The 23,790-nt window shown below is 41.6% G+C and overlaps 1 protein-coding gene across 1 annotated transcript; it reads right to left on the bottom strand.

The window, feature by feature from the left end:
* Window positions 1–20,880: 20,880 nt before the first annotated feature.
* Window positions 20,881–23,416, bottom strand: LOC105568851 (protein Cep78 homolog). Its single transcript, XM_012024843.1, has 4 exons — window positions 22,508–23,416; window positions 22,139–22,323; window positions 21,663–22,052; window positions 20,881–21,563 (listed from the first exon to the last, which is right to left on the bottom strand). The coding sequence occupies exons 1-4, from the start codon at window positions 22,635–22,637 to the stop codon at window positions 21,084–21,086; spliced, it is 1,185 nt and encodes a 394-aa protein (XP_011880233.1). The 5' UTR covers window positions 22,638–23,416; the 3' UTR covers window positions 20,881–21,083.
* Window positions 23,417–23,790: the final 374 nt, after the last annotated feature.

The raw sequence follows: 23,790 nt of genomic DNA, 5'->3' as shown, positions 1-23,790 counted from the left end.
AAAGATTTTCACCAAGAAAACCGCAAGAAAATATCAAAATTCGGAAAAGGCCCTATTCTACATAATTACCTAAGAAATAATTAATCCATGTGGCAATTTTGATCGGTATAAACTTTCCAAAAGCACAAGTATGCTACACGAAATCTATATACGCTAATTTACATTTACGTGTTAATTTTAATTTTTACGCGACCGTCTTTAGAAAAATTTAACGCAGATTCAACAGTCACGAACCTTGCGAACTAAGAATCTTAAATTTACTTGTATCATGACAATCTTTCTTCCATGCGTGAGGTACAGCTATCGCGAAATAATAATTCTTCCGAGTAAATTGCGACGCTATAATGCTAACGTGACATAATTATATTACTATGCTATCACGTACATTATTATTAGGAGGAAAGGATTATTTCCTATTTATTTATTACGTAGCGTTATTAATATCTTGACATAGTCAATAAATAAGGACTAGAGCCCAGTTAATATTCGAGACCGACGTCGTCGGAACGTCTGACGAGCCGTTTGCACCCACGTCACCGTGTGTGGAAGAGGTGTGCAGAAAGTGGCAGGAAGGCGTACACACGGCGGGGGGGCTAGACGAGAGGGATGCCGTAATGGCGGCTAAATTCCTGCAACGGCCGGATGCAATTTAATGCCAGTCGTCGTGGCACTATCATCGCCTCGCTGATGCAATATCTTTCGAGTTTCCGGCGTCTAGTTAGTGCGGAACGAGCTGTTGATAAATCTCTCCCACCTTCAACGCCGTCCCTCCCCCCTACCTACTTGCACCCCTCATCCAACTATCCGTCCTCGCCCCCGCCGCGCGCGGTATGTGGAGGCCATTTCTCCGGGGCGGAATTACATCCCCCAAATTGTAATTTTGTCGGGCACCGCTTTCCAGCAGCACTCGCATTATTTCTCTCTACCCCTTACGCTCGCACTCTACCTCCTCTCGTGAGAGAGTCCCTCTTTCCCCTTTTAGCCTCGAGTAGGGGCTAACTTGTAACCGGCGTCGTCTTGTACGAGCGTCGTATCCCTCGTGCATACGGCATGTGTCTGCGAGCGTCGATTGCCGGCTCAGCGGAATCGACGAGTTATTGAAATGTGACTTCCGGGAAAATTAGATGCGAGTTTTACGCGTCCTCCGATCGCCGCGGCAGGCGGACTGTGGAAAATTTTGTAGCGAGTATTTCACTCAGTACCGAGTTGCTGATAAAAATAAAAATAGAGACGTATCGTGCGAATCGAATGTAACGCCGCGGTAGCATCGAATTGAGAGAGATATCGCGTGAAACGAATTGAAGTGCGGGCGGAAATGAAATTCCGAGATATTTTTCCGCGCCACAATTTTGCTTAAACTAGGAAAATCGCAGGCATATCTGTCGAAAAAATTTTTTTCACAACTATAGGCGCAACGGTATTTCATTACGGCGCCGTGAAAAAAACTTAAAGAGAGATGAATCGCGGCGATGACAATTATTCTCTATAAATACCGCGGGTTTCAAGGAGGAGGACGAGGGGCGAGAGACGCACGTCACGGCGGAGACGCGAAACTTTAGAAGGGTCGCAAAATTAAACTGATCTTTAAGCATCAACGACGAGCGGAACTTTAACGACGTCGTTATGAAATTAATTATTAAAACCGCTCGATAATCATCGTCGAGTGTAGAAAGTAGCCTTTATCCCTTTTCAGCCGGACTACCTTCAGAGGTTGCAGGACAAATTGCATCGAATTATCTTGAGAGTGCCACCCATACCACGCCATAGCTCGCTATGCGCCATGTAATTAACATTAAACGAGCCGGCGAGGCCGAGGCTTTCACTTCTGAATTGTAGCTCCCCTCTGTTTATGTGGCCCTTTCAAAATAGAAAGTTTTGCGAAAAATAAAACGGTAGAAATAATTAAAAACGTCGTGTGCTTTTTCGGTATGGCGCGGTCTTTAGAGGTGTAGTAAAATGTATAACAAAAAGAAGCGAAAAAAAGAGATTTACATGTGCATTCGATGAATTGAATAGAAATAATACAGGTAAAAGCTGCCATTTTCATCGGCTCGTACTTTTGCACTGCCAAAGGTTTCAATTTATATTAGTAATTGAATTTATTAAAAAAAAAACACCGCCAAGTTTTTCATTGACTGAGCAATCTTCTCTCTATTAAAAATAAATGTTAGTATTACTTTTTTCAACAATAATCTGTGTTCTCAAGCGATTTAAAGCTAATTTGTCAGTTATATGATTCATTACGATATATCCAGCATGTAATATCAATATGCATAATCGTTGCGACGCAACATTAATTATCGTATGCAAAATTATTAGTCCGCGGCATCATCGATTGCGTTGAATTAACAAGACGTGTCGCCTTCATAATCGGTCCGTAATGGTAACTTTGTGCGTGTTCTTATTCGTTTAATCCTGAATTAGAGGATCTGTCTTTGCGTTCGTTGAAGTTCACGAATAAGATATCGAATTTGAGATCCAACGAGCACTATCTCCGATTAAAGAACCCACCTTCATTAGTAAGATTGTAAGGTGGTGCGCCTCCGGTGATGCCTTCAGCATTTCGGAGCGATAACGGGTAGACGATACGCTCGCTCTCCATGCGCGAAATAATGCGTGCAGGCATTCAAGAAGCGAATTTACGAGGACTCTTCGTTGTTTGTATCGACGTCTGTATCGAAGCTAGATGCGCCTGCACGAAATACGCTTGCTCTAGCTAAGGTTTTATCGGCGAAGAAGATAGAAGATTGGCCGTACGTTCGGCGTCTTTGCCGGCGCGGTTTTCAAGCTCGCCGGATAATTAACTAAATTAATTAGGACGGGGGGAGAGGAGGAGCGAGAGCGGATATTTCGCAGGTTGACGGCGAAGACGCGGCCGGACGGGATAGAAGAAGAGGCGAGTCGCGCGCCTTCGGTGATAAGTTCACTGATAAAGTCTAAACTTCGTGCGAAGCGTGTGCCTTGGCACTATCAATCATGCCTTCTTGCTCCCTCACGAACACCGCTATCTAACATTCGTATACGAGCCGCGGCACGAAAGAACTCGGGAGTCACCATCGACATATAGATAAAAAGATTTTATTCGCGATAGCAAAAACTTTATTCCTTATTGCAATTGTTATCTTTTAATCGCATTATTTGTTCCGGCTTCAATTTTTTTCTTTATTTAAATTCCTAAACGTTCTAATGCTGCGATCCATTTCGTACCGCAACTAAATTACGTGCGCCAAATACGACCATCACCCTCGGTCCGGACACACCTGTGATAGTAAAACGAAAATTAACTGTGTAACATCCGCGTGTTGCAGCGGTATTCGCAATCGACTGCCACTGCAGTACTTTTGCTGTGATTGAAAAATTTTTATACTCAATCGTACGGTCGCTGACATCCGAATAATTCCCTCATCCGTCGTGTCAAGCCGGGTCGATCGTTAACTTTCCGCCGGAAAATCGACAGACCGGAGGAACGAGTGGCAACGCGAGGGGGGAACATTAGCGACAATTATGTGAACGTTAATACCGTTATTAGCACTGTCATTTGACAAGGAAGCAAACAAAAGGAGGAAGGGAGAGAGAGCGCGAAGGAAAGAGAAAAGTATTAGCAGGGGAAGAGCCGTTGTTATAGAAGAAGGAGAAGGACAGTGATGGAGATGCAGCTCGCTGAAATCGAGCTCGATCTAGCGCAATCAATCAAACGAAGGCAAATCGCAGGAAGAACAGTAGAAAGGGGTGGCGTCCGAAAGGAGAGGAATCGCCTTGGAAAAGAAGGGGGGAATAGATCGCATCAGCCGGGGAACGTGAAGGAAAAGAAAGAGTGAGAGCGAGGCGGCATAGCGCGACGCAGCGGCAGAGACATCACAAATCAAAGACGCGGTGACAGTTAATTCATAACTCGCAATCCCCATGACCGTCCCCGCTGTGCCCCGCCACACGTCGTTCCAACCCGCTTTGGTCCCCCCCGTTTCAATCTGTGCCCCCCGCGAGTGTTGTGCGTGCAACGTATGTACCTCATGGGAACGGACACCCCGCCGGCGCGCACGTATGTGCTGCGGCACTTTTGTTTCTTGCCGTTCGCCGCTTTTCCCTGCCGTTCGCAGTTTTTTCCGGTATATTACGACGATACGAATAATTCTCAAGCTTCAGTTACAGGCCTAAGGGCACGATTTTTTTTTTTACGTTAAATCTCACTTGCCTGCAATTTGAGGACCATTGGTCCAGGGAAATTCGTAAGCAAACTTTAGAGAGGATTTTAATTAATTTCCAGAATATTTAATGAAATATTTGCGATTGTTGTGCGCTGCAAATTGGAAGAACGATGTGAGCGAGTTAGTTAAATACAAGTTGAGTTAATTAAATACAATGTTTCTTTTCAAACGAAAGAGAGTTCTAATTATACATTTCTATAAAAAAATATTCTGTTTTAATAAACATTAATTTCGCGATCGAGCTTTGCAAAAAGATTCATGGAAATTAATTTAGACTGTCAAGTAAACGTCAATTTCTAATATTTTTAGATTTTATCTTTTCTCGCGTGACTTGTACGCTTGACTTATTTTGCTCTATCGTGTTAATTTCTTTCACACCGACGAAGAATCTCAAAATTTCACGCCGATAACGACGAGAAAATAAAAATTGCGACGTCAACAGTGATAATTGCATACCTGCGCATTTTCATTCTTTAACTGTTCGCTCGACGACGGATATCGGATTAATTATGATCCCAACGGGATTAGCTTTCATTAATTATATCGTTTCATCGTCATTCGGTGTCAGGCAACGGTTTCACCTTTATCTCCACCGTCGATCTGTTCAACCGCATTCACCACCCTTGCCCCGATAGCCACCCTTCCAAACCGACTCGCCGCCATGTTTCGTGCGACCGACGTACACTGAATGGGCGTTCATAGCTCATTTACATTAATACACGGGAAACACGAACGTCGTTTGCCATTTGCCGCGAAAAAGAAAATGACTCGCCGGCCAAATGGAAGCGGTCCTCGTTGCGTGTGACGAGCGCTCGACGCGTTTCTTTAAAACGGGACATTCCTGCTGCGACGCGAACGGCCATTTCTTCGTCCTTTTAATTATCCCTCGTCATAAGAGAGTTATCGAATGTTTCCGTCCAATTCTCATCAGAGATAGACATCCGTGCGGAATTTCCCTTTGACTTTCAATTGACGCGACTCGATCCAAGACGGGCCCCCCGAAATGGGGGTCGGAGTTGTCTGCCCCTCTCGGAAGAGCAAGGACCCGCGATGTGCGGGAAAGGGTTGCCGCGGGTAGCGGGAATGACTCTCGCCGAGCAAATTAGTCCTCTCGATGGGGATATAACTTTGGAAAGCTCGACTAACGTTGCGTTTCCATGAAACGGAAGTTTGCTAGGCCGGAGACCTGGTAAGTAGTCAGGCTCGGCAGGTATCGCTGAAATATTTAAGATCCACTTTACGTCGATATGGTAGACGTCGCTTCTGCTTAAGCCGCGAAGACGTGTCAGCGAGCAATAAATTTGAGTAATCGAGACCAAAGATTATAGAGTTGAGGTAGCTGTCATCGTTTGCCGCGTGGGGCATGAGTTTGAGGCTGCCGCCGCCTCGAAAAGCGAGCCGAAAGATCCTTCGCTAGCGAGGGCGTACACTTTGCGGTAGATAGATTCTGAGAAATCTCTGGTGTAACGTAGCTCGAAGGTATCGTTTAACAAAGCAACTATAGAGAGAAAAGTCTATCCGCTTCCGAAATATTGACATTCTTAAAATTACAAAGAAATTACTTCTCTCTTTGCGTGATAAAAATTGTCCGCGTTTGCAGCTATGTAGTTTATTCCTGTCGATCTTGTTCGAATACTTGTTAGATAAGAAACGCATAGTTTTTTAATCGGAAACGAACACAGAGATTGCGAGAACTTGTAACGGAATCGCGCGATAATTATTTCTCAATTTGTGCAATCGGGTTAATGAGGGGCAGCCGGCACTCGGCTCAGCCGGCGATGCTCGATTGCCGGTGCTTTAAAGGGCCTAATCGATGCCTGATAGGGCAACATTATTACCTAACGCCAGACCTACGGACCGTGCCATTATCTCGCCTACTACCATTACGCGTGGCTGACCGGCACCTTTCGATTCCGCGGATTATGCCGTCGAATCACGCCAGCTCGCTCGTAATTTGTGCCGAGTCCGCTGAAACTAATAAGAGAAATTAAACGTGCTTTATGTGAGAAGAAAGAATGGCAGCGCGGTCGGTCGAGTCGGTTCTAAGATTTTATTGTAACAAAGACAATGGCAGAATGAAAAATCATAAGAGTTAAGCGAGTGTCAAATGTAAAAATTAAAAAATTTGTGGTACGTCATAAAATCTTATTGCTTGCATTGCGTACATACTGCATGGACTTTGATATAATTTAATGATTAACAAGAATTATTTATGAGCCGAGCGATCAAAATGAATTAATTAGAACGACCGACCGTGTCTGACCTATAACGTCCGTCACCACTTCGCAGATTATTTCCATCTCATTATCAATTTTCGAATGGCATCGACATAAGGTCAATGATGTTCGTTATTTAGTTAACAAACTCAAGTAACTCTCGAGTCACATACGTAACGAGAGGTATTGGTCGATTTAAAATTAATATAAAACAAGATTTGATATCAATTCGATTCTCAGCAAGAACGAAATCTTCCCGCATCGACTTACACCTAGCCATGGTTTTCCTATTTCCGCCAAATTAATGGAACAATATCAAGTTAACGAATATCGAAGATATTAACTTAATAACCATTAGCGCGTGGTACGACAGTAAAATCGGTTGATTGCGTTTTGTTCAGCATTAAATAAAAACTTCCGCGTGCAGAAATTTAATATTGGTTTAATATGACCCGTCTGATGAATTGATTTATCTCATTTAATACGCATGCATTTATAAAGAGTAATCGGTACACGGAAAAGCTGTTACACGGCGAATCGATGCAAGCGGGAATTGTTCTATATCTATCTCATTCTCTCTCCCTCTCTCTCTCTCTCTCTTTCGTTCTTTTCTCTTTCTCGCTCCCTCACCCCCTTTTCCCTTGTCTATTTAATAATCTACCACCGCGTTGTAAATCCGCCGAAATTCTAGGCGAACGCGAACCGCCTCGAAGATTACACTGCCGCCGGTATTTGGATCAAGAATTCCCTTCTTTTTCTCTCCCTTTTGCCCCGATTTCTGTTTAATTAATACGCGTATGGAGGATAAAGCCGCGGAAACGTACGGGAGATATTGCCACTGCACCGACGAAAGCGACGACGATGAGAATTTTCCGTTGGACGTCGCGCCGGCTCCCATGAGGTGCTTTGCCGTGCACGGCGAGATCGAATGCTAATTCCTTTAGGTGCCTCGAGGCCGGAAATTTGAACGGGATTGAGTCCGGACGGGTGTGGCCCTTCCCGAAAATGTTCGCCGTGAATAACAAAAAGTGGACTATCGCAGGCGGCCTAACGAGAATTACCTATGCGTCGGGCACTCGAAACGAGACTCAATTAGATCGGCCAACGCCGTCTGACCCGTAATGCCCGCTACTACTTTGCGCGTCCAACCGTCGTCTATTAATTTCCATCTCATTGTCGCGTTTCGTAAAACGCTAACGCAAGATACTGCTAATGATATTTCTTAGGCAGTTTACACAGAGATCGAATAAAAATTAATTTACTTGATACATTTGAAGCGAATACCAAAATTAAATGATTGCTATACGCGTTTGCGTTGTCGTGACATTCGTCGATTAATTTTTTATCTCTTCGAGAATATTTTTAAGTGCTATAAATCCGATCTGATAAAATGTTTCCCCTTAGTATGCGTAATTAAAAATTCCGCGGAAAATCAACTCGCGCGCTTTATTCCGGAAAATCTCCCCTTCCCACGGTACAGGGATCTTTCGTGCATTGGCGGCGTTTCATAATGCATAGGGCGAACAACGTACCGTACGCACAACGTAGGTATTAAAGCGAGGGCACGAACAGGCGCGCACCTCGAAGCGCCGCAAATTACCTGAACGCGCGGCGTCAAATCCTTCGATCTCGGTGCGAGAGGCGCCGAACGGCTGCGGGCGCGAGCACCGATATCGAAATTACCTGCGAAAAAGCAAGGCGAGGCAGACGTACGTGCGAGAGAAAGGCAGAGGGGGGGGGGGGGAGAGAGAGAGAGAGAGAGCGAAAGAGTCGGGTAAACGAACCGCAGGCACGGGTAAAAGGATGCTGACGCGAACCCTGACGAGACCGACGTCGCGTCGTGTCTTACGCGGAAGTAGGGGGTTGAGTCTTGGAAACGCACGTGCCGCGGATTGCGGCGGCGGACTTAGCAGGCTCGCGAAACCTCCGTGCGCGCGCGGCAACCCCGTCGTCGGGGGTGCAAAAAGCACCCCGCGGGAACACGTGCTTCACCCTTTTCAGTTAAGGCGTCGACACGGCGCGGCGGAGGCGGGCTGAAAGGAGAGAAGACGATCCAGGCTGGGCGAGGACGGCAACAGGCTTTGCCTAATGGCCTGGGTCGCCTACCGCAGATCGGTTGATACTCAGTCAGAATAGGGTAGGTATAGGTGGGAGCCGCGTCTTCCTCGACTGAGTCTTACCCTCTCGTCTACCCTCCCGGCATCCCCCCGAGCCCGTCGTTCACGCGAGCGACACCGGAGGATCCTTCAATACCGCGAAGCTCCTGACGTTTCACGGAGGAGGTGATTTGAATAATCGTTATATGCGCGGCGGTAGCTCGCAAACGAATTCGTTATCGGTGGCCGGATGCTCTTTCCCGAGACGGGCTGCTGCTTGGGAAAATTGAGAGTGCCACAGTAGCTAAGCGATTCTAGCAGTGGCGCAGTCCCGGATCCCGTCCCGAATGCGAAAGCCCCGGATGGTCAGCGCGGAATAATACGCGTGCATTACGGGCTTTTTAAAAGCCTTAGCGAAGGAAGAGCGATGCGAATGGGAGCTTGGGTGGATGTTGGTGAACGTGTAAAACGTGCTCGTCAGGAAATGGAGCTCTTAGCAGTAGTATTTTTGCTACGCGCTGAAATTATCGCGCGAATCTCGTCGAGTATCTTCAAATTAAGGACACGGCGCGCAACATTTTTTTCTACGAAAATTCTAATCGCGTCTGTCCCCTGCGGCGAATATTTCCACGGTAAATATATCCCGCGTAAAAATTAATTAGCATGCCGCGAGAGAGGAAAAAGCTGACTTTCACCCCCGGCGAATCAATTTGTCGGCTTTATCGGCGGGTGCCTTATCAAAAGTGCGACGAAAAGCGCCGGCCGCGCGTTCTGCCAATTTAATTTGGCTGTCAAGCCCGAAGGAAAAGCGGGGAAAACGACAGCCGTGGCGCGCCGCTGACGCTTCGAGCGGCCGGGGCAACGGGCGCGTTAATTTCTCGGCGAATTTATTAAACGTCATTGCCGCACCTGTACCTCAAAGCGAATCGACGCCGAATTTGGCGCGCTTTTACGGCGGAAACCCGATACGCCGACAAAGCTGATTTCCCGCGGCCCCGCTTGCATATACCACCGCATTCTGTAACCGATCGCGAGCAAACAACCTCTGGCCTCTTCCCTTTTTTATTTTTAATTTGCGCCGCCGCCCTTTTTACTTGGCAAACAACGCCCAGCGACGAGCGATTTATGCGCGTAAACGCCACGAGGAGGAAAACGCTAATGCGGCTAATGAATATGTGAGAGAGACCGTGTTACACACCGATGAACGACTTTATCATCCCGGTTGTACATACATATGTTCGTCACGCTTTTAACATCATCGCCATGCATTCTGCGAACGCGGGAGTGTTGATTTTTCCCTCGCGCGGAAAGTGCTGATTGTTTGGCACGTGTATGAGAGAGGGATGCAAGACCGCAAGAGAGATACCGGATTTACGTGCGCTCCAGTAAATCTCCTAAATTGATTCAAACATCTACATCCCATTACGAAGACATTTACATGCCGTCACCCGAGTCGAAATTTTCGTACTATTTGATACTTTTAAGGATAATTTACGCCTACTTAGCTGATCTAGACACCTACATAGACCAGCAATAACCTGCTTTGAAGACATTATATTTTCTTACTCCTCCTTTGAATCTTTAATTCTAAAAAATTACTCTAGCTCCTACTTAAAAGGACCTACTTTAATGCTAAATTGGCAAAAGTAGGAATTTTCAACACTGTCAGTTTTAACGTAAGAGTAAATTTTGTACTTGCAGTTCAACCTCCTTTACTGTCTTAGGTCCTACTACAGACGTCTTAAAGATGTCTTTTAGACATGCGTGCTGTATGGGATTAAAGGTTCAACACAGGGCCAAAATTTCGACTCGGGTATTCATCCGCGTTTCTCAATTAATAAATAAGAATGAAAACGAAACAATTTAGTTTAGTCCATTAATATCTAAGGGACGGATAAGGATTAAGAGCGGAATCACATCCGTGGAATCTATCTAGTTTTAATTTCCGGTCTCGTAAATGATATATCGAGCAAGTACTTCGTAATTGCCGGCTTTATCTCCTACGTTCAATTTTAATTGCCGCGAGCTGTCATTGGAGGACGATCCACGGTGTGCAAGGTAAAACGTTTATTTCGACAGATAATCTGAGTCGGAAATAAGAAGATACCTCGAGAACCTCGCTATCCGCGGATCGTTCGGCGCGGGAAGAACGGCATCTTTCGGACTTTTTTCCCCTTGTCTCCATTATTAATATACAAGCAAGGGAAGTGGGACCGTCGCGCTTTCCGTTCCACGAGAAACGTTGTCTTTTCCGCAGCATTGTCATCGAGATAAGCTTCTCCAAATCTTTTAAACCTCCAATGTATTTTCCCTTAAAACGGTAACTACCCCTTGTACAAACGGCTCGCTTTTAATCGGCAAATTAGACGTCATGCTTTATCTCCCCGAAGAAATTCCCGCGGATCCTTACGGCCGCCGCGCGATACCAGCGGAGCAAAACAATCCGTCGAAAATACGTATTTTTCATTGAAAATATTTTTCTTTCATTTTCAATAATTCTTTTTCATTCCACTTCGTTGCAGATGCGCAAACTGGGACGTACACGGAAAGACCGGCTAAGGCAAAAATAACTAACAATAAAATGTTGCCGTATAAATAGTAGGGGCATCTGCATTGTTTTATGTTGCAACATTCTCTAAGATTGCTGCACAAAGCGCATATAGTTGTCCCCGCTACTTATCATACCAATGTGGGTATGACAATCGCAGATATAGCTGTCCCAAGTATTACTATTTATTGGAGTTGTGCCAACCCTAATTAGACATGTGGTAACCATATCGGTCTCCCCGTGTACCGTTCCAACGGTAACGCGAAGAAAAGTTCCGTGGAACGTATATGTTTCATTAATACGGGAATTAAAGTGGAAAGGAAAAAGAGAGAATGGAGCTCGCATATGACTCCGCATACGAAAATGATTGCGCCGTTTCGATGACGCCGAGATATGATGCGCAAATTGTTTTGATAGTCAAAGTTAATAGCTTCGCCGGCGTACGGGACAACAATCGAGGGGGAAAGCGCGCGGGGTGGGACACGATGTTTCCCTCCCCCGAAATAAAGACCTCGTCGATCGAGCGGCGATTTTCGATTATCGTCGCGGCACAGGTAGACACACGCTCATGGATCGCGGAGGATCTACTACGGCCGAGATTATTCGCGGTCGCCGGCAACTGACTCGTTCCTCGTTTCGCGGCTAAATTGCCGTTCCACGATTGGCAGCTCGTCATCGATTCGACCCGCCGGACGCGTCCGCCGTGCGCTATTATTGCACGCGTGTGTGCACACACGACGGTGGGATTGTGGTCACCGGCGCGTACAACGACGACTACTCCCTGACTGACGTATGTATTTTTGTCGTCGACGCCACCGACGTTCATGATTTCCATCTGGAATGAGGTTTCACAATCAGAGAAAGATGTGGCTGGTGCAAATTGAAAGTGAAAGACAGAAATAGACAGGGAGAGATGTAATGAGGGATGCAAAAAGAGATTCTACCAGCTCCTCCGTAAATCGACCGAATAAATGTCCACGAATGATTATTTTTCATCATTTTTATATCTCAACTTTCGACGTGACTAAAAAACATATAGAAAACGACTAATGCGGGTCTAAGGCAAGATGTAGTTAGCCTATACTTGCAATTTATTAAAATGTGAATTCAATATACCGTTTCTTTCCGACGTAACGTTCAATTACTCTCGTAAAGTAAACGATAACATCATATTTTATGGCAAAGCGATTAATTTTTACACGATTTGAAAATATATAGATAGGTAAGTGATTGTCTCCAACGAGATAGCATTGCCTTTATGTAAAACGATGCTCCATTAAGCTTGAACTGGAAGAGGAGAAACGAGCGATCGTGCGATTGTGCAAAAGTCAGCCTGAATTAAAGGTAAACCGAAGACCGGGGGAGCGGAAAAATTCGCCGACTCCATAAGTAACTCGAAGAAAGAAAGAAAAAAGGAGAGATTCACCCTCTTCACTTCGCGATCGAACCATATCGTGCGTTTCTCCTCCTTTTACTCGAGAGCTGAGGGGAAGGGGGGCGCGATGAAAAAGATTCATGAAAATTCTTGTGCATCTCGTTCCCGGTCACGCCCCTCGCGTCGACCCCCCGCGAACCACTCGCTGGCGAAACTCGCTTTCTTTCTGCGCGGCACCGTCGCGGTGATAAGTCAACCACCGTGCGCGAGATCGACGAGAGATACGACTAACAGAGAAAAAGGGGGGCGGGAGGGGGGGGATCGGAGGTGCTCCCAGAATTTAATAACCATAGGTTCTTCCGCTCAACGGGGAAGGCGCGGCCTGGATGTAAGGCATGGATGTAATCTTGGCGGGTAACTCATACGTTAAGAACCGAGGGGGCAGGGGGACACATTCCGGCGCCGCTAACAAACGCTATCAACCCCCCGGCGGCTGTCAGCGCGCTCGCCGCCCGTACGGAGTTGTCTGGCCGTGAAAGGGGGAGAGAGGACGGCGCGCGCGAGCCGCCGCGACATAATTCTAATTTTATTGCCGGTCCCGGGCGCTGGGGATGCGCGCCCGCGAAGGAGACGTCGAATTTATGGGCAATTTTTCTTATTAATTTTCATAACTTCGACATGTGAGCGAGGCAGCGCGACAAAGCGACCGACCCCGCTCTCCCCGCGCATTCTCTCAACCCCCCGGCCTTCCTCCCCTCTCAGCGCGAGGACCGAGGGTTGCGATCGTCGCTCCGCTGCACGTGGAACGGTATACTTTCTTCACCATCTCGCGAGCCTTATCATGTCAAACTAGGTACGTGGGCCATGTCCGGGGGAAGATTGCGCGGATTTTCGAGGGAACTCGTGGAATAAACGTCTGTCAATCTAAATAAAATAACAACTATAGGGCTATAATAATCATGATAGGAATGAGATGAAACAGTTGTAAACTATGATATAATTATTATCATCTTCTTCTTCTTTCTCGTGTACCAGGCTTAAAGCCTGTTTTATCCAATTCTCGTTCTGGTGCTTTGAGCATTTGGTTTTACTTCATCTTCGGTAGGCTGCTAACCTTGCCGAAGAAAACCTCCCATCTGGACCGTTATATAATACCCTTAAAGGGGTGGCAAGATATTCTCGGTGGTTGCCACTTCCCTTCGAGAGATTCCGAAAAACACCGGCGGTGTCCGTGGATTTTAACTCGGATCTTTTCGTTCATTTGTTTACTAAGCGGCGCACATTTCTCTGCGTCATACTCGCCACTAATTATTACCTGTTTATTATTAATTATTTTAATAAAACTTTGACATGTAGAGAAGAGACTGCGCTTTTGTTGAAGAGATAAGTTTCCCTACTTCGGGAAGGAACTTGCATTTGCTCGGTTCATCCAGTGTCGACCGTACCACGAGATTTGCAATACGATTCACAGCGCGAATCGCGAATCGTCGGCAGGACAGTCGGAAAATTTCCGAACGCGTCGCAGCAATTTAAGATCGTCGCCGAATTTCATGAACCGGGCTCTTGTGCCGGGACTGGAGAGACTGCGGATGAAATTTTTCGAGCACCGGAGTGGAAAGAAGCATCTTCGACGTTTCGAAGTGGTAAATAATGGAGGGTGACGGACGGGAGTGTTGCTGCAGGCTGTTGCGACGAGGGTGGATGGGCGAAAGAAGGGGGCAGTGGCGGATGGTGAGACGACAGTGGAGAAAAGGATCGAAAATTGCACGGTAAACTCGTGCCACGATTTCCACCTCTCGGCGCGGTAAATTGAGAATAAACAGGCATAGACGAGGCCGATGGAGTATTTCGCGTCTGCGAGATTCACGAAGGAATCCGATGAAAACCGGTGTTTGATTTCACTCTGTTGCGAATGATCGATGCGAGAGGAGGAGGGCGTCTTTTTTTCGGTAACGGGACTGCAAAATCTCCCCCATATTCCGAGATAAATTGAATCGCAGTAGATTAATAAATATAATAACAAACACGACTATTATAGGAGCCAATGTAGAAGTTTATTTGTTACGTAAGGTACAAGTGCATACATACATACTATTTGCATGTAAATATAAAATTGTATTGAATATTGCACATAACATATATTGATTAGTTTTGTCTACGCTTCTGCAAAGGACAGAATCACAAGAACGTCACTGTCACACCAAAGGTTCTCTGCCTCGGAGATAACAGGCAATCGCGGTAGGATACCTTTTCTCCCGAGATAGGCCCCAAAGAAATCTTATCTTCGCGCGCGTATTTACAAGCCGCTTTCTTCCTAGCCTTTACGTATTACCTGCCGCTATCTCATTCCACTCGGTGCGGCAATATCGCGCGGTGGAAACGTATATACGAAAACGTATAACGTTTCGAATTGCACATGTTGCGTCCATGTCTTCCCTTACTCCGATACGGTATTGCGCTGTCGGCAAAGTCTGCGTCCTCTCATCCATCACCGCGCTAAGGTCGCCGGTAGTCAGGAAAAGACGAGAAAGGCCTGCAGGCCGACAGGAGCTTCCTCCGATATCTCGACACGACGTTACGATTTGTCCGTGAACGGTGTTCCGTCATCCCGAAACAAAACTCCCGTCGTGCCCGGTCGAGCGTCCTGAGAAAAGTCGTTGCAACTCGCCAGCCGAGTAATTTCGATATTTCTCCGCAGCACGATCAATCGCCCAATGATCTCTCGATACGTTATCGCGAATCCTTGCTTGCATTTCTCATCGAAATGTGAATTGCTAAATTTATTACCAACGATTAATTTAATGCATTATCATAGTCTGAATTTTTCAGATAAGGAAGCTATTATATATTCTACATTGTTCCCGTCATTCCAGTCAGCGATGATCATGAATATATTTGGACAAACGCATGGAGTCACAGTTGATCACAGTGAATGAAGTAAGTTGAAACCAACATCTTTTGCGGCGTTTATGCTCTCATTGCGATACGATTGCGCCGAAAAGGCGGGGGAGCTCGCTTTATCGCTCGGGCGAGAACTGCGAAGGGCGGTTATTATTAATTGCTTCCAGAGGGTTTTACAACCGGGCGGTTAAAGCCACGGTCTTTTTTACGAGCATCGAACGGGCCGGTTTGGCCTCCCTTTTCCACCGCACCGGCGCTCTCCATCCACTCTTTTCCCGCTCCGGACACTCGACCGGAAACTTCATTTACATCGTCAGCATCTATAAAATGGATTAATTGCAGCTGGCTGTGCGACGAGTGCTGGCATGCACAGCCGACGAACGTTCGACAGATGGAATTTATCCGCGAGTGAATCCTCCACGAAACTGCTTTTTATATTCTTTTCTACTCTAAACATTTACTTCCAGATCTTCTCTCGAAATGCTCCAATTTTATTTAATGTTATTAAAATTATCCAATTTTATACTTTAAAAGCTTTCTGAAAAATTGACGATATGGCGGAAGAATAGAACTGTCAGCTAAAAAGATGATTAATTCTTTATACTCTATAAATTTGACGATTGTAAAAAATTCAAGACTTTTAAGTTTAAAAACTACAAGCTAGAAACTTAAAGTCTCAAATATTGACGAACTGTCATAGATATATCTACGTTCTACGAGACTATGATTTTAAATGGAATGTAATAATTTTATTTAAAATTTAAACTACTACTTCCTTATTGTTATAAATAATTAATGTACGATATTAAATACATAGGTTTTTCTTCTTGCATTTTTTAATAAATATTTTAATATGAAATATTAATAAATTAAAATTAATATTACATGTAAGATCTGTCATATAATAATTTAAATCTTTTTTATTTTAATACTAATGCATGAATTAAAAATAATATTGCTTTGAGGAATAAGAACAGTTTTTGGTTGATATAAAAAAAGAAGTAACATTATTACCGGACATAAGTCAACGAGTTTTAAATGGAACGACGCAGGAAAATGGAAATACACAAAAGTTGTGGATCATTTAACGAATTAACAATTATAATCTGCGATTAGAATTCCCGTCATTAGCATAAGCCCGCGTCAGTGGGGCCGAAAAGTTTCCGGCGTTTGTTCGCCAGTGCCAAAATAACCAGGAGGGAAGGAGTAATTTTATGCGATCGTGCTGGGAGATTATGAGGGAAAAGTAGCCGACGAAGTAGTTGAAGAATGTTAAGTCAGAGAACCTTATTATCTTACCAAGATAAATCACGAAGGAATTGAGATTCTTGTTTAATCGTAGTAATTATAGTGGCAAACTAAAATTAAAATTAGACACAGCAAAGTTTGTTTAATATATCTTCTTGATACAATTCGGTATTATTTCCAAGAAATATTTACATCAACCAGTATTAAAATAATATTGATAAGTAAATGAAAAAGACATAAGTATTGGATAAACTTACACCATCTGTACGTTTTATCATTTTACCTGTTATGCGAGTTCAAATTGGTAATATCTTTGTTATATTATACAATAATGCAAAAAATTATAGAAGAAGAGAGAAAAGGAAAAAGAAAAGAAGAAAAATTAAATAGAATCATTTAAACGTCTTTGAAAATTGTAGCTATTTTAATAGTACTTGTTTTATGTTTATTACAAAGAAAAATTGTATTTTATTTTCTTATAAAATAGTGATAATGATAAGTTAAAAATAACAGAGATATAGAATAGTTTGAATAGTTCCCATTAGAAGAATTAAAGTACGCAGAGAGATATTTTTTAATTAATTTCTAACTTCGAGATAAAGAGGGGGAATTTCTTATTTTATATAGCGTGCGGATTTTTATTTGTTCCTTTACTCATGTGCGTAAGGCAAATATATTCAAATTTATAACGAACACTAAAGTGTCACGCAAAATATATTTGATCAATCTTTTTTGCTACTTTTCATTTCTTCTACTGAGAACGGTAGATATTGAATTTTAGATATTGTCCCTCTTAAAATCAATAAGAAGAACTCTGCGAGTATCAAGCGTCGGTTATTCTCGTACCTTCTTTGTAGCCCTAGCTACATCAGAAATCAATGTTCTTGACGGTAATAGCAATATACGGTATACTGCCGACTAAGTACGTTTAAATCGATAAGGGAACCTTGAAGATAATGTATCTACTGTACAATAATACGGATTATTGATAAGACGAACGGAGTTCGTATTCGTTGTTCACTGCTACAGATGCCCTTACTTGTACCTATTTTAGGCCGGTATTCATATTCAAATCTTATATTCAAGACTGTTTTAAGACAGAAAGAAACCTGAGAGCGGCTACGCCGGCGTTTTATTTGTTATCGTTTCACTAGGCTGTTTTCAGCGCCTTACGTCCACTTTCATTTTTTGAATTACTCCGTCCACTTAGTGCGTATTAGTGCTACGCTCATTTTCAAGTGGATAACGCAGCGCACAATTTTGGTTGCGTTCCGTGCTACGTGCGTGCAGAGAGAAACCTGAGAGCGGCCACGCCGGCGATTGTAGACATTGAAACGTGCACGTTGAACTACGTAGCCAATGTCCACCTTTGGGCAAGCGTACGTATGGATAAGTAGATCTATAGATCGGTGTACGGGTAGGTAGAGATTCGGATAGTCAGGGACACCCTGTATAATGTCGAGAGAAATATTGTAGTTATTGTACATATGTTATATTTTTAATTTTATAATGTAATTATTTCTTTTATAATGTTCTATGCATTATAATGTTCTATGCATTGTAAAGTATATTATAAGTAAAATAACATAAATAATAAACACGATAAAACTAAATTGTAATGAAAAGAGGACCGCCGATCAAAATCGGCGGGGATGATGGAGGGCCTCTACAAGTTAGTCTATTTTTATTGGATAAAAATTTAATTCAAATAAAAAGTATTAGTTTATTTTTAACAAAAATAGAACAATGCAAAGTTTAATTTGATCAGAGTGCAATTGTATTGATTGTCCGATATAAACGGAGCAATCTTGTATGTACAAAAGAAAGTTTAAATAATTTTCTAGTGAAAATCCAGAACAGTGTGTGCTACAAATTTTGTCGGCAAAAAGTATACAAGTTTGATACAAAACTTGACACATTTAATTATTCCAAAGTGCTAGTAGAAATAAAGCATGTCAATAAAATGGGATGATTAATGATAAAAAATCAAACTTTAATTTACTTGCTGTACAGTCTAACATAGTTTGTCAGCTAATTGTTATATTTAGCAGTTATACGTATAATTTATATTTCAGCATTTTATTTTTTATTACATTGCTGTGTGTAAGTTTCATGATAGGGGCATACATATTCAGTGTAGATATCTGCGGGATGCGAAACGAAGAAGATTGGTTTTTGGTTCGTGTCTCTACGTCGATTTTTCGCCAAGTTATAGCGTTTTAAAAATCCTGCGCGCGCGCACCATTCATGAAAAAAGGCCGCGCGAATTTTACGCAAGTAGTACGCGGGCGTACTACGTCCCTAAAAAAACTGGGATTAAAACACACGAGGCACATGTGTTCGGTAGTAAACACCGCTGCGCCAGACACCGCGCGAGACGCCGCGTATATGCGACGTCTGCTGCTTCTGAATGAGAATTAAGAGATCGCGAGTCGATATAATTGTCAAGAATTTCGCACAGAAAAATCGTAGGAAGATGATTCTGGTCTCGTTGGAAAGCTAAGATTTCAGCGCTTCTAACGAGATAAGAATGGCTCATCTCGGATTATTAGTTTATGAGTTATCGTTTAATATTTCTGAAAATAGAATTAATTTTCTTCCGAGATCGAGATCGCGAGCCGATATAATCGTCAAAATCGTCGCACAGAAAAATCGTAGCAAGATGATTTTGGTCTCGTTGGAAGGCTAAGATTTCAGCGCTTCTAGCGAGATAAGAATGGCTTATTTCGGATTATTTGTTTATGAGGCATTATTAATAAATTTTGAGAAAATTGATTTTGTCCCAAGATCGAGAGTGCGAATTAATCTTTCGATTGGATGAATCTCTCTCACGTCGTACATTAAATAGTAACACTAATTTATGTTCACTCAATATTCATTTTTCTAAATATACACATATGTAATTGCACGGTTTCTTGTCAATAATCTCCTCCTCCTAATTTTATATTGTGATTTGTGTACTAGTGTAAATACGTCGGGGAAATGGCGTGTATGATCAATTGGTATAATTTACATCACAAAACTGCAATTGGTCTCGTTTTAATAATTGCACGATCAAGTAACGTGATTAAAATTACCGCAAGAAAGTTATTCCATTTATCTATCGCAACGTTTGATGATGTAAGTTATAAGGCAGATATAGCGTTATATTTTGTTACTAAAAGTTTTGATCTTTTTTCTATACTTTTTAATTGCAAATTATGATCATCTTATAGGAGAATTGAATTGTTCAATTAGATTATCCATTATATTTAAAACATTCTTATATACAATTATATGCGTGTGTGTGATTTAAGATTTCAAATTTTAATATATCAAATTGGCATCTATAACTCTTAGAATATAGCATACATTATATATTTTAACATATGTTTGCATTGTGTAGGAACAAATATGGTTGTTGTTTCAGGTAATTAAAACTTCCATGGCATATTTAAATCTCTTGCGACAATTGACTGTGTGAAACATAACAATTTCAGAAACGTGAAAAATATATTTTGTACAGAATAAGAATATATACAGGGTGTTACTAAATTCATGTTACAACGCTTGAGGGGTGAAAGTACAAATCAAAACAAACATTTTTTACCAATACACATGGGGGCGGAAACGAACCCCTAACCCGCTGGAACGTGCGAAAAGTTCAGAGTAGGCAACCCGTTGTGCACATCTTTTACTACGCTGGCCGCTACGTTTAAGAACAAATGTTGGAATTTTGTTTAAAACAACAACAGTTCCATTAAACGACGGTTTATTAACAGTTCTGTAAACCGATAACACATTTTAGAGCAAGGGCTCGAAATGACGACCACCTTGATCGACGCACAAGTGGCAACGGCGAATCATGTTTTCTTTTATCCTTTGCAACTTGCCTGGGGAAGCTCGTATATCATCAAACGCTTGGATAATTCTTTCGGTGAACTCTTCAACGGTTTGCACTGGCCGTAAACCACGGCTTTTAGGAGTCAACGGGTTGCCTACCCTGAACTTATCGCGCATTCCAACGGGTTAGGGGTTCGTTTCCGTCCCCATGTGTATTGGTAAAAAATGTTAGTTTTGATTTGTATTTTCACCCCTCAAGCGTTGTAACATGAATTTAGTAACACCCTGTATATACATATGTGTGTATATAAACCTTTGATCAATTTTGAATAAATTTTTCTTGTGATTGCATACAAGTTTAGCGTCCATCTTGTGGTGGCGCGCCGAACTACGTAATGTTTGAGAAAAATTGGAAACAAAACGCAATTTAACTTAAAAACAATAAAAATAGAAAAACTAGACATAATTATTAAGGTAATTGATGCATTTATTTGTATAATTTCTATTTGTACAAATTTAATATTGAATTGTTATACTTTAAGTAATTCTACAGTAAGTTGTAGAGTAAGTTATATAAATAATCTAAAATTATTTCAATGACACAAGTTTGTTGGGAATAATTTGATTTTTATGCAAAGACTCGGTAATTTCATGTTTAAACGGTTATGTAAATTAACAAACGATAGATTTAATTTTATTTTCGGCAGGTTCTTCGCTAAGATTTTTGTCATCCATTCTTAACATTTTACCGTTTGTAGATATTTTCAAGTCTCTGAATATGTTTTGTAGTTTGGCATAAACTTGATTTTCATAATACATATTTGAATGAATAGAATTTTGCATAGCAATTTTGTTCCTAAGATTTCTCAGTCTGGGTTGCATTTTATGATACGCCTCTTCCGCACTCAAACGGTGATCTCTTTCCTTCAATAGAAAATTTGTGCTGTTTTCCAAGTTTCTCATCAAAGTCTGATTGTGTTCAATCATAAGAGATAGCCGATTTCTTAACTCGTCTGCGTTGGTCCAATTGACACGAGGTTTCGTTGCATTATGTGATTTACATTTCCTACCACCTTTTCTTCTCATTTTCCGTACCTGTGTTGTTTGCTGCACTTGTAAACTGTGATCTTTTTGCGTTTTAATTTGAGCATGCTAACAGAGAAAAATTATGACATAAGACAAAAGTTATAAATAATATCACTAAAAGTCTAATTGTCCGATTTTCACTGATACTAAATTTCAATAACTTACAGCTTGAGCCTTGAGAAATTTGTTCCCTTTCGATATACGCTGAGAAGATTTGTCCTTTGAAATCATATCTTGTACAAAGATTTGCTTGTGGGTCAGCAACCTTTTCTTCATCGATATTCTTTCACCTTTGCTTTTCCTTTTTTTCAAAAACTTGCGAATAATCTGCAGTATATCCGCCGACACTTCATTATCCCTGAGATCAATCTGTGTAAGTACGCTATTGGTTTGTAAAAGCTCCAACACAATTTCTCCTCCATGTTGAGTAATTCCGCAACACCGTAAGCACAGTGTCTTCAGCCAAAAGTCATTTCTCAGCATACGTGTCAATTGCCTCAAGCCAATATCGCTAAGATAATTTCCATCAAGTATTAGTACTCGCAATCCTTCCTCCTGAAATGCGAATGAAAACAATATTAAGTAATTTGGGTAAGAACGTGACATTTTAATTAGAATAATATTTATCTCGTATTACATACCACTATTGTGTGAGCGTCTTGAGATAATGTTGACTCCTTCCAAACACTTTGTAGTAAATCCGCTTTTCTCTTTTTGAAGAATGATGACAAGTATGTAGTGCTTCTATTGGTGAGACAACATAACGATAGATTCAGAACATGAAGACTTGAATTACATTGCAAATTTTCCAATAATATATTACATCCTGGAAACAGATACAAACACAAATATGCTGCCATTAACTTCATCTTTCTTTCACATTAGTCTTTGATATTTATTAAAAAACCTTGTCAAAAGGATTGTAAGCGGGAGAAAGTTTTACTTAAAATATAGATATAAATGATGTACTGACTACTTAAAAATTCGAATGTTTCGGAACTTCAACCAACCTGCATCGCCTATTCGACATCTGGCCAATGACAAGCTTCGTAGATTACGATTGTTTGCCAATCCATCGCTGAGAATTCTGAGATACTTGGGTGACAGAGGGATACCATCAAGTGTGAGACTGGTAACCATCAACGAGTTCTTCAGACATACTGCGATGGCATGAACGAAGCAACGTAGCAAGCAATTCGTGTACAAAACTGGTTGTCGTCGATCCTTCCGCGCGCATCTCCTGAACGTGCGAGCAGAATGCCTTTTATATCATTATTTCTTGCCTTTATTGTATCTTTTAATTCTCCTTTCGACTGTCCTTTTATCACGATGTCACCTACAAGCTTAAACTTACGGGGAGTAGTATCCAAAAGAAAAAAATAATCATAGCATTTAATTTTACTTTTCAAATATTATCTATAACGCTAAAAATTTTGGAGAAGTATTAGAATCATTAAAAAGAAGATTTGTTTTAAATCTCTATATGTTAATTTCTGTAAATGCTTTCCGTTACTTTTGAGTATACAAAATTTGCAAAAAGTTATTTCTTTATCCTCCTAGATATAACGATCTTGCTTTAGGTTTCAAATGTTTTGCATGAAAAATAACTTTAAAAATAAAATTGATTTAATTTACAAAAATTAAATTAGAAAGGATGCAGAAATGGTTCTTTTTTAAGTTATAGTTAAAACCGGATACCGGAGAATAATTGAAATATTATTATTTAATATATTTCCATTTAAGTATTAAAGTCATTTAAAAAGTTCCATGTTAAAAATGGCATTTGCCAAATCAAGTTTTCAACATATTTTTACCGTAATTTCATGAGTTTTTCTTCTGTGTCTATTTTCTCTCTAATCTTTTTGCAGCGGCATCGACTGTACACATAAATTTTCGACAGACTTTGATCTTGCACTATACTGTCCAACAGTGGTGACCAATCTTCCAAATTTAAATGATCAGCGCAAAATTGCAAACAGTTTTTTTGTAAATACATTTCCATTGTTGGCAAGGGCTTTACGTTTTTTTCGCGACATAGTACCTTCGTTACAAATATAACACATGTCTTATCGAAAAAATTAAAGATTATGATGTATAACAATAGGTTATTAAACACAAAAATCTCTATTTATTTAAATATACAAATATTTGTATGAATTTTTAAGAATTATTTTAACAATTATCTTACTTTTTATAAATAAATAATGAAATAAATTCTTTATTTATGACATAGTCAAAGTAGAGTTATCAAAGTCAAATCATGAACTACAAATTTTACATTTGAACGCATTAA

Source organism: Vollenhovia emeryi, unplaced genomic scaffold, assembly GCF_000949405.1.
Source record: "Vollenhovia emeryi isolate VEMERY1.0 unplaced genomic scaffold, V.emery_V1.0 DF939127.1, whole genome shotgun sequence".
NCBI lineage: Eukaryota > Metazoa > Arthropoda > Insecta > Hymenoptera > Formicidae > Vollenhovia > Vollenhovia emeryi.
Note: the sequence above shows the minus strand (reverse complement) of the source record. Positions and strands in the feature narration are given on the sequence as shown.

Bases quoted from the DNA above. Each gene is read 5' to 3' on its own strand.
- LOC105568851 (XM_012024843.1), bottom strand. From the start codon at position 22,637: ATGGTTACCAGTCTCACACTTGATGGTATCCCTCTGTCACCCAAGTAT. The intron at 22,053-22,138 runs GTATGTAATACG...TTCGCATTTCAG, and splicing joins AAGACGCTCACACAATAGTG to GAGGAAGGATTGCGAGTACT. The intron at 21,564-21,662 runs GTAAGTTATTGA...TTTCTCTGTTAG, and splicing joins AATTTCTCAAGGCTCAAGCT to CATGCTCAAATTAAAACGCA.